Raw genomic sequence first — 13,920 nt, forward strand, 5'->3', positions numbered from 1 at the left:
CGGCAGAAAACAGTGCTGCAGAATTCAATGTGTAGGAAGGAACTGCAGATGCTGGTTTAAATCAAAGATATACACAAAATACTGGAGTATACACAAATAGCTGGAGTAACTCAGCGGAACATGCAGTATCTCTGGAGAGAAGGAATGGGTGACGTTTCATGTCGAGAGCCTTCTGAGATGCTGCCTGTCCCGCTGAGTTACTCCAGCATTTTGTGTCCATCTGCAGAATTCAATAATCTCATGATTTGTGTCTATCTACAGACTTCAATAATCCCACCACAAATCATAATGTTATTACACTGTAAAATATATTTCAAATTGAATACACCTTATCTTAACGCAATAAAATCAATGGGAATCAAGCTGAAGACCTCCTCAAAATTAAAACATTCTAAAGAGCGTCGATTTATGAGATGTTGCCAGGACATGAGGGCACGAGCTATAGTTGGGCAGGCTAGGACTTTATACCTAATAGAGCAAATATTCCTTGGAGGCTGAGAGGTGATCTGAAAAAAGTGTATAAAATTGTGAGAGGATTAGATAGGGTGAATCGATGTTTGACCTTTTGCTGAGCTTCAGATTTAATGGAACGTGAACCAATTACAGCACGGAAACAGGCCATCTCGACCCTTCTAGTCCGTGCCGAACACATAATCTCCCCTAGTCCCATATACCTGCGCTATGATCATGGCTTATCATCCAACTCAGTATCCTGTACCTGCCTTCTCTCCATACCCCCTGATCCCTTTAGCCACAAGGGCCACATCTAACTCACTCTTAAATATAGCCAACGAACTGGCCTCAACTACCTTCTGCGGCAGAGAATTCCAGAGATTCACCACTCTCTGTGTGAAAAATGTTTTCCTTATCTCGGTCCTAAAAGATTCCCCCCTTATCCTTAAACTGTGACCCCTTGTCCTGGACTTCCCCAACATCGGGAACAATCTTCCTGCATCTAGCCTGTCCAACCCCTTAAGAATTTTGTAAGTTTCTATAAGATCCCCCCTCAATCTTCTATTCATCGATTCATCCACAGCCCGAACTTCATGATATCTGGGCTGTGGGGACAAAAAATTGTGGAAATGTAGAACTGTCAACATCCATTTGAGAAAGGGCGATTAATATTATGGATGATGACCCTTGTTAAAAATGACTGCTGAAAGGTCACCTCACGGGTCTCCTGCCTTTGCTCGGATCAGAATATGACGAACTGTTTCATTATCTCCAGTATTTTTATTTTAAACTGCCAGCATTTGAATCTTTTTCTACTTTGATTGCAGGGAATATTTCTGCAATACATTCAAGTAAACCAGAAAGACAGCCGGTCTCTTATACCAATATTCCACAAAAACTCAACAGCAAGAGCAAAATATATTTCAAAATATAAAGTGCCTGGGGCATTTCAAATATCTGCAACATGGCACTGAAATCTATCTAGTAAATTTATTTCTGGCTTTCAGATGATCAGTAAAATTCACTTGACAGTCCAAGAGTATGGTAATTTGTCTTTATCTTTCTTTGCTTTCTTTGTGCACATCTCCCCTTATTTCTGACTCTTCATGCCTTACTCCTTTTTCTCTTTCCCATGGCTATCACCTGCTTTATCTAAAGGTATATCTATGTTCATAGGTTTATCTTTTATATTTGGGTGTTTCTGTAAATACAGCACTCAGTAGTGAAACTGCCAGGTTATTTTCCTGTTTTTTTATGTAATATTTTTATTGTTTCATATCCTGTATTTTAAGTAGTACGAAACCGTGGGACCTATTTGGGGGGGGGGGGGGTAGAGAGAGAGAGAGAGAGAGAGAGAGAGAGAGCGGGCAGAGAGAGAGCAGGGAGAGAATGAGAGAGAGGGGCAGAGACAGAAAGAGAGGCAGAGAGAGAGACGGGCAGAGAGAGGGGTAGAGACAGAGAGAGAGGGGGGGGCCTGCGGTGTCACACACACATTAACCACCCCCCACACACACACTAACCACCCCCCACACACACACACTAACCACCCCCCTTGATATTATATATTATTCATTTGCTCCTTTTACCCCATCCCCCGCCCTATCCACGCCCACATAGCCCCCAACTCGTAGGCGCGGCTAAAGAGGGAGGGGGGGGAGACAGAGGGGGCAGAGGCACAGAGAGGGCAGAGGCACAGAGAGCACAGAGGTACAGAGAGAGCAGAGGCACAGAAAGGACTGAGGCACAGAGAGGGAGGGGGAGTGGGGGGGCAGAGAGAGAGAGGCAGAGAGAGAGAGGGGGAGAGAGTGGGGGTGAGAGAAAGGGAGGGGGGGGGAGAGAAGGAGGGGGAGAGAGGGAGGGGGGAGAGAGGGAGGGGGGAGAGAGGGGGAGAGTTTTGTGCCCTGTGCTGTGAATGAAACAAGTTTTTTTCAGATCAATGGTATATTTTAAAAGTTATTAACATTTTAAAAAATCAACTTAAAACAGCGCCCCCACCCGCCCATGTGTAGTTGGGGGAGAGTTCCTGTGCGCGTCTTTACTAGTGTCGCAAAAGGAACCCGACGGGTCCTCAGCCACACCTGCGCAGTTGGGGCCTTTCTAGAATTTTTATCGCCATATTTATTTCCACAACAGTAAATCGACAATTCCACGGGTATGTTCCTTTCTATCTTTCATTTCTGCCCCCCCCCCACCCCCCCGGGCCCTGGGCTGGGGTTCCCTGCATCAAGCCCTTCCCAAGAAGCTCGCCTCCCCGATAGCCCCCTCCTCAAGCCCTCCCCAGCTCCAGGACGCTCGCCCCCTCCAACAGCTCAAGCCCTCCCCCGGCCCCAGGATGCTCACACTGCCCCCCCCCCTCAACAGCCCCCGCCTGAAGCCCTCCACCGGCTCCAGGACTTTTAAATTTGACCACCCATGTCACAGGTTGGTATCCTTACTTATGGAAACACCCGTTTAGATATCTCATATTTTCATCATTCTTCCTGTAGATTTCAAATGGTAAATAACCACAATAATATTACCTCTCTGTTGCAACTTCTCAAAGATAAAATGTAGGCGGAGACAGTAAGACTAAGGAGAACTGGGAAGGGTAAAGGGATGGGGAGAGAAAGCAAGAACTATCTGGAGTTAGAGAAGTCAATGTCCATACAGCTGGGGTGTAAACTACCCAAGCGGAATATGAGGTGCTGTTCCTCCAATTTGCGCTGGGCCTCACTCTGACAATGGAGGAGGCCCAGGACGGAAAGGTCAGATTGGGAATGGGAGGGGGAGTTGAAGTGCTGGGCCACTGGGAGATCAGGTAGATTAAGACGGACTGAGCGGAGGTGTTCAGTGAAACGATCGCCGTGCCTGCGCTTGGTCTCACCGATGTAGAGAAGTTGACACCTGGGACAGCGGTTACAGTAGATGAGGTTGGGGGAGGTGCAAATGAACCTCTGACTCACCTGAAAAGACTGTTTGGGTCCTTGGATGGAGTCGAGGGGGGAGGTAAAGAGACAGGTGTTGCATCTCCTGCAGTTACTGGGGAAAGTACCTGGGGAGGGAGTGGTTTGGGTGGGAAGGGACAAGTTGTTCAGGGAGTTCGCAGTGAATGGTTTCTGAACATTTGACATCACAGAGACAAATTCTGCTTTGAAGGGGCTGTTACATAAGCCAATGTTAGAATAATTATGATTTTCACTGCATTACGTTTAGTTAAATAGTGGTTAAATTTGCTGACCATAAAGAATATTTTTCCCTTTGTCAGTGTCTTATTTTTAACATAGTGGAAAGGGGAAACTAAAAATAATTTAATCTTGGAGCTGTAGTTAATCAGTGACATCGCCAAATGCAACTCTGTGATATTCTCTTACAGGATTGAGAATCTTTGGATTTCTTTTACTCCAGAGAGCTAAGGAGGCCGAATCATTTAGTATATTCTTGGATACTATAGACAGACTTCTGGTCTATAGGGGAGTCAAGGGCCATAATGAATAGGCAAGAAGTTGGAGTTGATACCAAGATCAAATCAGTCCTGTTCGTATCAAACGATGATGCAAGCTCAAGAGGCAGATTATCTCATGCTCTTATATTCTTGTGCTTTCCAAACGTCGCACATTAATCCAAATAAAAATAAAACAATCACAACAAATGGCCTATGTTTTTCAAACCTTAGCATAAATGAAATGATTGTGACCTTCCTCTCAACACTAATCTTTCACAAACTGTTGCCAGAACAAGTGGCAAATTCTCCATAGGTGTCAAACGGTCAAAAAATAACAATGCTTTAGCTGGAATAGCACATTTTGTCTACATTCAAAATCTTCCACTTAAAAACATCCTGGATCAAATTAATTACAGTATAATTATTTGAAATAATTATAGTAAACAGCAGATAGACAAATTATTGGATTCTGAATAATTACTTTTTGAATGATGATCGGTTTGGACCAAGTAAACAAGGGAACATGAATGGGTCTACTTTGTGTTAATCAGAATTATGGAAATGCTGATGGGAGAAACATGCAATAGTTGCAATGAGCTTATAACGAACAGGCTCAGAGCTATCATTTATTTTCTGAGCTGGAAAAGAACTGGAGAAGATAATGTTATAATGAAGAGCATTTCTGGTATAAAGCAAATTGGAGAAATATTACTACTTCAGAAATAATGTAACTAGAAATTATATAGTATATTAATGGGATGATAATAGTGGGCCAACAAATCTTTTATTTGAGGGCCCATCAACACAAAATACAATAGTGTAGGAAGGCTTGAAACATATTTGCTATTATAAAGTCTCGCTTAAAGGTGAACAATCTTTCTTTCAATGGTGCTTTATTGTTGTGTGTGTACTGCACAATTATATTATTTTTGCAGAGATCATACATGCTTGAGTGGCCACATTTTGGTGACCTTTACAAAACATCCAAAGTGGGGTCCATAAGGCTCGATGAACTGGAGTGGATCCTGAACCAGGTAAGTCCCAGGTTGCTGCAAGGCCTTATCCACTGTCCTCGATCGGCTCTCCTTGCCTGACTGCCTTTGTGCCACTGGGGCATCCCCTGCAGCCAACCTTAACAGTGCTGGAGGCAATAACATGGCACGTCTCCGACCAGCCACACCCCACCAAGCTCGGCGGCTTCTGAGATCCCCCTTGCGAGCAAGGTCTGATGACGTGCGTGGCTACAAGGGGCCCAATAGGTCTTCCTTTGTCTTGCCACCGGGTTTCATGAGCAGGTTATCGGACCTGTGGCATCCCGGGAGTCTTCTGCTGCCGTGAGCATCCCGGCAGCCTTCAGGCTCTTGACCATAATACACCAAGGAAATAAGGCAAGGTTGGGATAAGGCTTGAGAGTTGGGGGAGAGGGCAAGAATGGTAAGATCATAGGAAAGGTCAGCCAGCCAAGATTGATATAGGGGGTGGAGGGGAAGGAATGGAAGTAGATTGGGGGAGGATGGCAGAATAAGTGTAACCTAGTGATGACAAATTTCTTGAAGTGGGTTAGGATTGCAAATGGGGGGTAGGGAGAGGATGTTGAAGCGCCATGACCAACCTTGTCAGAGAAGGTATAGGAACTAACCCTGTCCATAATATTCCTCTACAAATACATTTTTATACCAAGAATATATGCAATGTCATCCATTGTCGAGGCTATGCTGTCACAAAGAACGTTCATCAAACATCTAAATACAGGAAGTGGTAATGTTTCGCCTGACTCAGAAACACCTGCACAAAAGGTCCCAAAAGTGTAATGCTCAATATTCCATCAGTAATAATGGTAAAACTACTCAATTATTAAACAACTGGCTCTCTTGGAACCAGGATGATGATGACAATATATGTTATCTATCTTTGATTGCACGAGTCACTGATATAGGAAGTACAAATGTAACTCTCACAATCATTTTAATATTATATAGCAGAAACCTTTGAAGCTCATAGGCTGTGGACCAAGGAGCTTTTTTGTTCAAGTTCGTGACCCAACTCACAGAACTACCTGAATATTTAACATATTGTGTAAAAATATTATATAAATCATTCCGGAAATTCGTCAAAACCAAAACCTGCACATTTTTTAAAAAAAGACAAAAACTTCCAATTTTCCGAGTAGTAATTGTCCAATCAATGCACGTTTGACATTGAGGTCGGACGCAAATTGACCAATCCCGCGCGTTGTTTTATGATCGTTAGGCAGCGAGGACCCTGGGATCATGGCTGCATCCTCATTACATCAAAACAATTACAAGGTTTCCAAGGAATAAAGGTAATGCTAACCTTTGTTTTTCAATTGATTTATCTTTATAAAGTTACGATGTGAACTGTTAAATAAAAATGATAAATAACAAATGTAGAGTAAGGTTAGGGTTAGGGATAGGGTCAGGGTCAGTCGGTCAGTCTGTCGGTCGAGCTTGTCTGTAGGCTGATGGATGCCGTGGAGGATCGATCGGGCTGTCGGGCCCCCGGTGGGTGGTGAGAGTGGCCAGGCCGCCGGTTGGTTGTGAGAGTGGTCGGATGGCCGGTGGGTGCTGCGAGGGGTTGGTCAGGCTATCGGTAGGTTGGTGTTGCAGCGAGCGAGCGGGCGGTCTGACGGAGCCGGCAGTATGGGGGTGCTGAAGGCGGCCTGGGCGGTGCTGCAGGGCAGTGCTGCTCCCCACCATCATCACCACAATGATCCAGAAGGACATGCTGGCCGAGGTAGATGCGCTGCGGGGCCACACGTACGGAGCCCACAGCCGGTCTCAAAGTGGCTCCAGCTCCAGTCGTGGGTAGCTCTGGAAGGGGGGCGAGTTAGGCTCAGGGTTAGGCATTTTCTTGTCAGTGGAAGGTGCCTTAGCCTTCCCCCAGCCTGGCACTGCCCCAGTCCCACTACTGCCCTGATCCCCACTCTGCACACAGGCAGTCAGTGGGGTTCAGTAAATGGGGGAACCCACAGGAACTGCCCTCACCCATTAATTAGGCTGGTTCACGAGCCGGACCTCGGCGGCAGTCTCATTCAACAGACAACAGACAATAGATGCAGGAGTAGGCCCTTCGGCCCTTCGAGTCAGAACTGCCATTCAATGTGATCATGGCTGATCATCCTAAATAGTACCCCGTTCCTGCTTTCTCCCCATATCCCTGACTCCACTGTCTTTAATGTGTTTTTGAGTTCATGTTAAAATGTGTTTTTGAGTGATCTGTTACTTTTAATTCTATGACTGACCTGGCCAATGAAATTCTTCATATATTGCAAAACATACTTGGCGAATAAAGTGTGATTCTGATATCCCCTGACTCCGCTAACTTTAAAAGCCCTATCTAGCTCTCTCTTGAAAGTATCTATTCTACATTTTCCTTCACCCTCTTCCCCTTTGATCTCTCGTTTTCACACCTTAAACTTCCTTATCTCTGGTTTCCCTCTCCCCTGACTCTAGGGGACTGTTTAGTTTAGTTTAGAGATGCGGCGCGGAAATGGGCCCTTCGGCCCACCGGGTCCGCGCCGACCAGCGATCCCTGCACGTTAACACTATCCATCACCCACTAGGGACAATTTTTACATTTACACCAAGCCAATTAACCTACAAACCTGTACGTCTTTGGAGTGTGGGAGGAAACCAAAGATCTCGGAGAAAACCCACACAGATCACGGTAAAAAAACACTCACAATTATATTCATATTATTTTTATATAATATAATTATACATAACTATATATGATTACAGATTATATATGTGGTATAATAATATATGGTTTAAATAGACAGCAACATGGAAATAGGTTCCCCATGGTGTAATATGGGCATTGGACACTAGACGGGAAGTGAAGATCTTATTTTCTAATTAGTTTAATTAATTAATGTGCAACTTTTGGCACTGACGAGTTATAACTTCCTTCTCAATTATATGTTATCTAAATCTGTGCAATATTTCATGTAGTTCCGAGACATGGGTCACGAAAGTTGATTTCTAGACACATTTTTTATGCTCGGCCCACAGCCTATCAGACCTCTTTGTCCTTCACAAATGCAGCCACTGCTATGAAGCATCTTATCAACCGCTAGGTGAGCCATTTTGCCTTGGTCAGAGGACAAAGGTTTGTTCATCGTATACACATCCATGACATCAGTTATATGAATCTCAATTGCTGACCACCGAGAAGGGAAGCATCATCCATTGTCCCTTACATGAAGTTGTATACAGAGTCCGATCAAACACAACTGAGCAACCAATGGACAGCTGCAGACGTGGGTAGCAAACTATCCCAGAACAAACTCTGAATAATTAATTCAGATGAGTAGGATCACAAGGTCAATCATTTTATATCGCCTGCTTTATGTCAAAACATTTTCAGCAGTCCTTCAACATAAAATTATGAACATGAAAACTAAATGTCATATGAGAAAGTTAAAATAAGAGGAGAAAGATATAGAAAAATAAAAATAAACATTTCTATTGCATTAATATCTTCCTCTTCCAAGGCAGACTCACAGGCTCGAAGATGATTTGCTTTTACTCCAGCTCTGAGATGGCTGATGAGGCTGGAAAGGGACCTGCAGACTTTGCGAAGCATAGGGCAAAATAATCCAAAGTACCCCAGTTGGGTTCGGCATTACAAATAACCAACCATTAAAATGAGCACTTTCATGACAACATTGCAAGTCAGCTGGTCTGAAAAATGTAGCAAAATCTATTGTATATCTTGGTTCTAGTAACATCGCTCCTGCATTTCAAATATTAACAATTAACTTAACCTAAAATCAACCATCCACCTATTTTCCTGATATGGCAATACTGGAATGTGTTACAATGTAGAAGTGTTTTGTAAAGTTACTCTATAAAAGATGTTTAAAGAACTGCATGTATATTAAACATTTCAATTCTGAATATGAGGGAGTTATTTCAAATTGAATTTGCTATATCTGTTGCAATCGCTAAACATTGCTTAGTTTCAATACTTCAAGCCCTAAACTTTGGTAAATTTGTGGAAGTTACTATGCAGTCACAATGCAACGTAAAATAATTGACCACTGTGGACATTTGAAAAATCCTACTTCAGCAAAAATGCCTCCATTTTTTATGATCACATTTGAGATGCCTCAATGCCCTGCACATATTAGATGACCCTATAATCTCAAGTTTGCAGACATACACATATCCCAAAGGCAACAGAGATAAACAGCAGCATACGCACCGTAATCAGTGATCTTACAGGATACCAGGTACAGCTCCTTCAGGCTCTTTCCTTCCTTAGCTATGAATTCCACACATCTACAAAAAACAAATTAAGGCACTAAGTTAATACAAATTGGAGTCAAAGGTTTAAACGATTAAGCAAACACGAATTCCTGACACAATATCTGGTTGTAATTGATGAGATAAAACAAAATGCCAAGTTCTCTCTATCATTACACACTCTTCCAATCACAAGTACTAAAGCAACAATAACTCAATGTCACCAAAGGGAAAGATTGTTTTGTCTTATGTTTCTGCAGAAGAAAAACAATCGGGTTGTAATACCAGGTAATTCTAACTTCTCCAATGTTGACTGGGATTACCTTAGTGCAAGAGGCTGAGTGGAATTTGTAAAATGCATCCATGACAGTTTTTTGAAGCATAATGCAGAGACTCCTACCAGAGAGGGGGCTGTACTTGACCTTATCAGAGAGAATGAAGAAGGGCAAGTAACAGAGGGGTCTGAGGAGAAACACGTTGGGAAAGTGACCATAGTTCAGTAAGCTTAAGGTAGTCATGGAAGTGGTTGGTTCTCAAGGCCAGGAATGTAGATTTCAATAATGTGGGGCAGAATTTGGCATAAGTAGATTAGGAGCAGGAGCTTGAGGGAAAAATAATGTAAAAAACATAGAAGAGTTTAAAAGTAAGGTAGTTCGGAGTCACCATGTCCCTGCAAGAGTAAGAAACAAAGATACTAAGTTGGGGAACATTGGTTAACAAAGGAAATTGAAAGTTTGATCAAGAAAAGCAAGGAAGCATATGTAAGGTATAAGAAATGTGTATCAAACGATTCACTTGAGGTTACATCCTTTTCGTCCTAAACAGTCATGTCCTTGCAACTGTAGCCCCTCCAGGAACTATCTTTGAAAATCTTTGCTGGACTCTCCCTAATATTCCCATTCCTTCCTTTTAAGTGACAACCAGAATAGAACACAATCCTTTATCTGAGGTCAGGCAAGTGTTCTATAAAGTTTAAGCGTGACTTCCACGTTTTACATTCAATGCATCCATTGATAGAGCCCAAAACTGGGAATGCCTTTTTCAGAATTTCTCAATCTGCTCTGTCACTTTTAATATTTTGTGCACAGGCACACCTGGGTCCTTCTCTGTCTACATTTTATTTAATGCTACATTATTCTATTTATTCTACATTGCCTTTGCCTTTTCCCATTTTTTCCCACCAAAATGTAACCCCATAAATTTCTCCACATTAAACTTTAGCTGCTATGTTTCTGCCCATTCCACCAGCCTGTCTATACCCTGCTGCAATCTATCTACACAGTTTGTAATACTGTGCAAATTTTGGGTCAACCATAAACATAGAAACGCGTACCCAAGTCTAGGTAATTATTATAGACCATAACAGGACAGCAGGTTAGATTGCATGGGATCCAAGGAAAGATAGCTGAATGGATAGAAAATTGGCTTCATGGAAGGAAGCAGACGGTGATGGTGGAAGGTTGTTTCTCAGACTGGATGCCTGTGACTAGTGGTGTGCCACAGGGTTCGGTGCTGGGCCCGTTACTGCTTGTCATCTACATCAATGATTTGGATGAGAACATACTGTACACGGTAAGATTAACAAGTTTGCAGATGATACAAAATTGGGTGGTTGTGAAAAATTGCAGCAGGATCTTGATGATAGGAAGTCTAACAAGGGCAGGACCTACACTGTGAATGGTAGGGCTCTGGGTAGTGTTGTAGAGCAGCGGGACCTAGGTGTGCAGGTGCACAGTTCCCTGAATGTGGAGTTGCAGGTTGATTGGGTGGTCAAAAAGGCTTGTGGTACATTGGCCTTCATCGGCCAGAGTAATGAGTATAGAAGTTGGAAGGCTATGTTGCAGTTAGATAAGACGTTGGAGAGGCCACATTTAGATTATTGTGTTCAGTACTGGGCACCGTGTTATAGGAAAGATGCTGTCAAGCTGGAAACAGTACAGAGAAGATTTACGAGGATGTTGCCAGGACTAGAGGGTCTGAGCTATTGGCACAGGTTGAGTAGGCTTGGACTCCATTCCTTGGAGCACAGGAGGATGAGGGATGATCTTATAGAGGTGTTTCGATCGGGTAGATGCTCAGAGTCTCTTGCCCAGAGTAGGTGAATCAAGGACCAGAGGACATAGGTTTAAGGTGAAGGGGTAAAGATTTAATAGGAATCTGAGGGGTAACCTTTTCACACAAGGGGTGGTGGATATATGGAACAAACTGCCAGAGGAGGTAGTTGAGGCAGGGACTATCCCAACATTTAAGAAGCAGTTAGGCAGGCACATGGATAGTACAGGTTTGTAGGGACATGAACCAAATGCTGGTTGGACGGACGAGTGTAGCTGGGACATGTTGGCAGGTGTGGGGATGTTGGGCCGAAGGGCCTGTTTCCACACTGTATCACTGTATGATTCTATGACAGCTGTTTCATTATTCACCCTCCTCACCATTATTCACCTTCCTCTTGTCTGAAAAACAACCATTTACCCAAACCTTCTGTTGCCTGCTAGATAACCACCTTTGCAATCCATGCTGTCAATGTCCCTTTTATACTAAGTGCTTCAACGTTCCTTTCTTAAGACATCTGGAAGTCCTTGCATTCCACCTTATCTGTATTACTCTCAACAACTTTATCCATAATCTCAATTAAAAATGATATCAACTTGATTTAAGATAATTTGCCCTGAGCAAATCCATGTTGGCTTGTCTTGAGTAATTCAATTTTCTCCAAAATCCTGTCTAGCATCAATGATTCCAAATGCCTTCCTGAGGTTAAACTGACTGGCCTGTGGTTGCCTCTTTTGAGCAAGGGAAATAACTCCTCATGCTCTCTCATCCCCTGATACCATAACCACCTGCATTGCCTATTTTGCCAATCACTGGGAGATTATGGTCAATCATCTCATGATTTCCTTCCATACATTCCTCAAAATCTTGGCATGCATCCCATCCAGTCAGGGTGATTTAACTACTTTATGTTCTTCCCACTGATCTAATACCTCCATGCAATCAAATGTTAATGCATCCAGTGGCTATCATCGTTTGTATTGCACTTTGCTAATAGCTTATAAGTACACAAAAATAAAATTTGGGCGGCTATAAAGCATCCAAAGAGCTTCGACTCATGTAAATAATTTAATTCAGAGTTCTTAATCGTCACTTGGGCTCTTTTTATGTCTCGAGAAGAAACATAATAAGAGTATATATCATAATTGCAACATCCCAGTATTTTTCCAGTTTGGACCATGACGCCTTCTTGAAACATACATAGTTGTGTGGATGGGCAAAAAACACCATACTCAAGGCCAAAAGAAACAATGAAATAAGTTTTGGCATGTTTCTGACGATATTGTACACTCAGCACAATGCAAAACAGTAAAGTTTGAAGAGTACAAAAACATAAATCACAGTATATGTCTAATAAAGCTAGAAACACCCAGGCAATCATTCATGAACTCTGGCGTTACAACTCCCATTGCACAGAATACGTAAATCGTTTATGAAGAACACAGTTACTGTAAGAAATGAAGGCTGTATATGATAGTAAACAGAATAGATCGTTTATCAAGAGTACGATATGAAATTAAACTATGTTGGCAATTGAAAAGACATTCATTCAGCAATCAATGTTATGTAATTCCACATAGGGTATAATCAATGACAGAAATATATGTTTCTGCAAAAATAGATTACAGCAGGCAAAAAACTGGAAATATTCTGGAAAATAGCTGTACCAATATGAGTGGAAATATGGAGCAGACAGGTCCCATGAAAACTTGTAAAGTGTGCATTTGTCTGTATTTTTTTCGAACACTTGGAAGAAAAAATAATGATTCTTAGCTTTCCAGATTACTTAAGCAATACAACAGTGGGAAGATGTGGCTAATTAGCTTTCATGTTGAATCCAAGCAACACTGAATGTGCAATTGCTGTTTGTAAAAGTATCCTAATAAGAAGCAGCACACTAGAAACAGATGGGAATGGAAGAGGGATGAGAGGGGTTAAAATTGGATAAAAAATATACAAAGGTGTTATTACAGCATGGACTAGCTAAAATGTAGTTTGAATCTGATAATTTGAAGTGTTGGCCTGGCAATCAATTACAAGTATATCTATGGATACATTTGTGATAATAAATCTACAACTTGGCACTACTGACGACTGAATGTAGTTAATTAGAAAGTACAGTCTAAGTTCTTGGCAGCAAAAAGCAGCCCTGAGAGGCCTTTTTACTGTTCACAATGTACTCACAACCAAGGGAAGCTAATTAGAACTGTCATATATTGGTTATCATATCTCACTTTCTAGGGCAAGGGACTTCAGATTTCTCCAGAGTTGAGAGCAAATTGTACCGTAAGAGACACTAATATTTCCAGACTTATAATTGCCTCTGGCCAGATTTTGTTATGAACGTATATTTGTGTCCGGAAAGTCCACAATTCAGACAAACAGACAGAGATAACAATACCATTTTCCACCACTTCCATGACAAAATTTAATTTTCTAGGAGGCATCGCAAGTACCATCTTAGATCAATCTGTAAGAGTAAATATTCCTTTGATGGACTGGTTTAAATTGAACGTGAAATAGGGGGTTGGTGTGGTTCTTCAGACAGCAGATTCAAGGGAATCATTTCAAACATCACATCCCATTATAATTGTGTCGATGGTCTCAAATATTGGCTCCCACAATGCGACTAGTGTACTAAATTGTAGCTCAAGGAGTTTAATCTAAACAAGCATCAGGAAAAGTAAACAATACGATTCATTTCTGATTGGGTCAACAGTGATG

At 42.2% G+C, this 13,920-nt stretch overlaps 1 protein-coding gene across 3 annotated transcripts in view; it reads right to left on the minus strand.

Annotated features, from left to right (window-relative positions):
* The window catches only part of fbxl17 (F-box and leucine rich repeat protein 17), a 558,587-nt gene that overhangs the window by 190,088 nt on the left and 354,579 nt on the right, over nucleotides 1-13,920 (minus strand). For all 3 annotated transcript variants that reach the window (XM_033017392.1, XM_033017391.1, XM_033017390.1), the window contains one exon: nucleotides 9,104-9,180. In XM_033017392.1, coding sequence (XP_032873283.1) covers nucleotides 9,104-9,180 — 77 coding nt within the window. The remainder of the gene's footprint in view (nucleotides 1-9,103; nucleotides 9,181-13,920) is intronic.

The sequence above is a fragment of the Amblyraja radiata genome, chromosome 3 (assembly GCF_010909765.2).
Source record: "Amblyraja radiata isolate CabotCenter1 chromosome 3, sAmbRad1.1.pri, whole genome shotgun sequence".
Taxonomy (NCBI): domain Eukaryota; kingdom Metazoa; phylum Chordata; class Chondrichthyes; order Rajiformes; family Rajidae; genus Amblyraja; species Amblyraja radiata.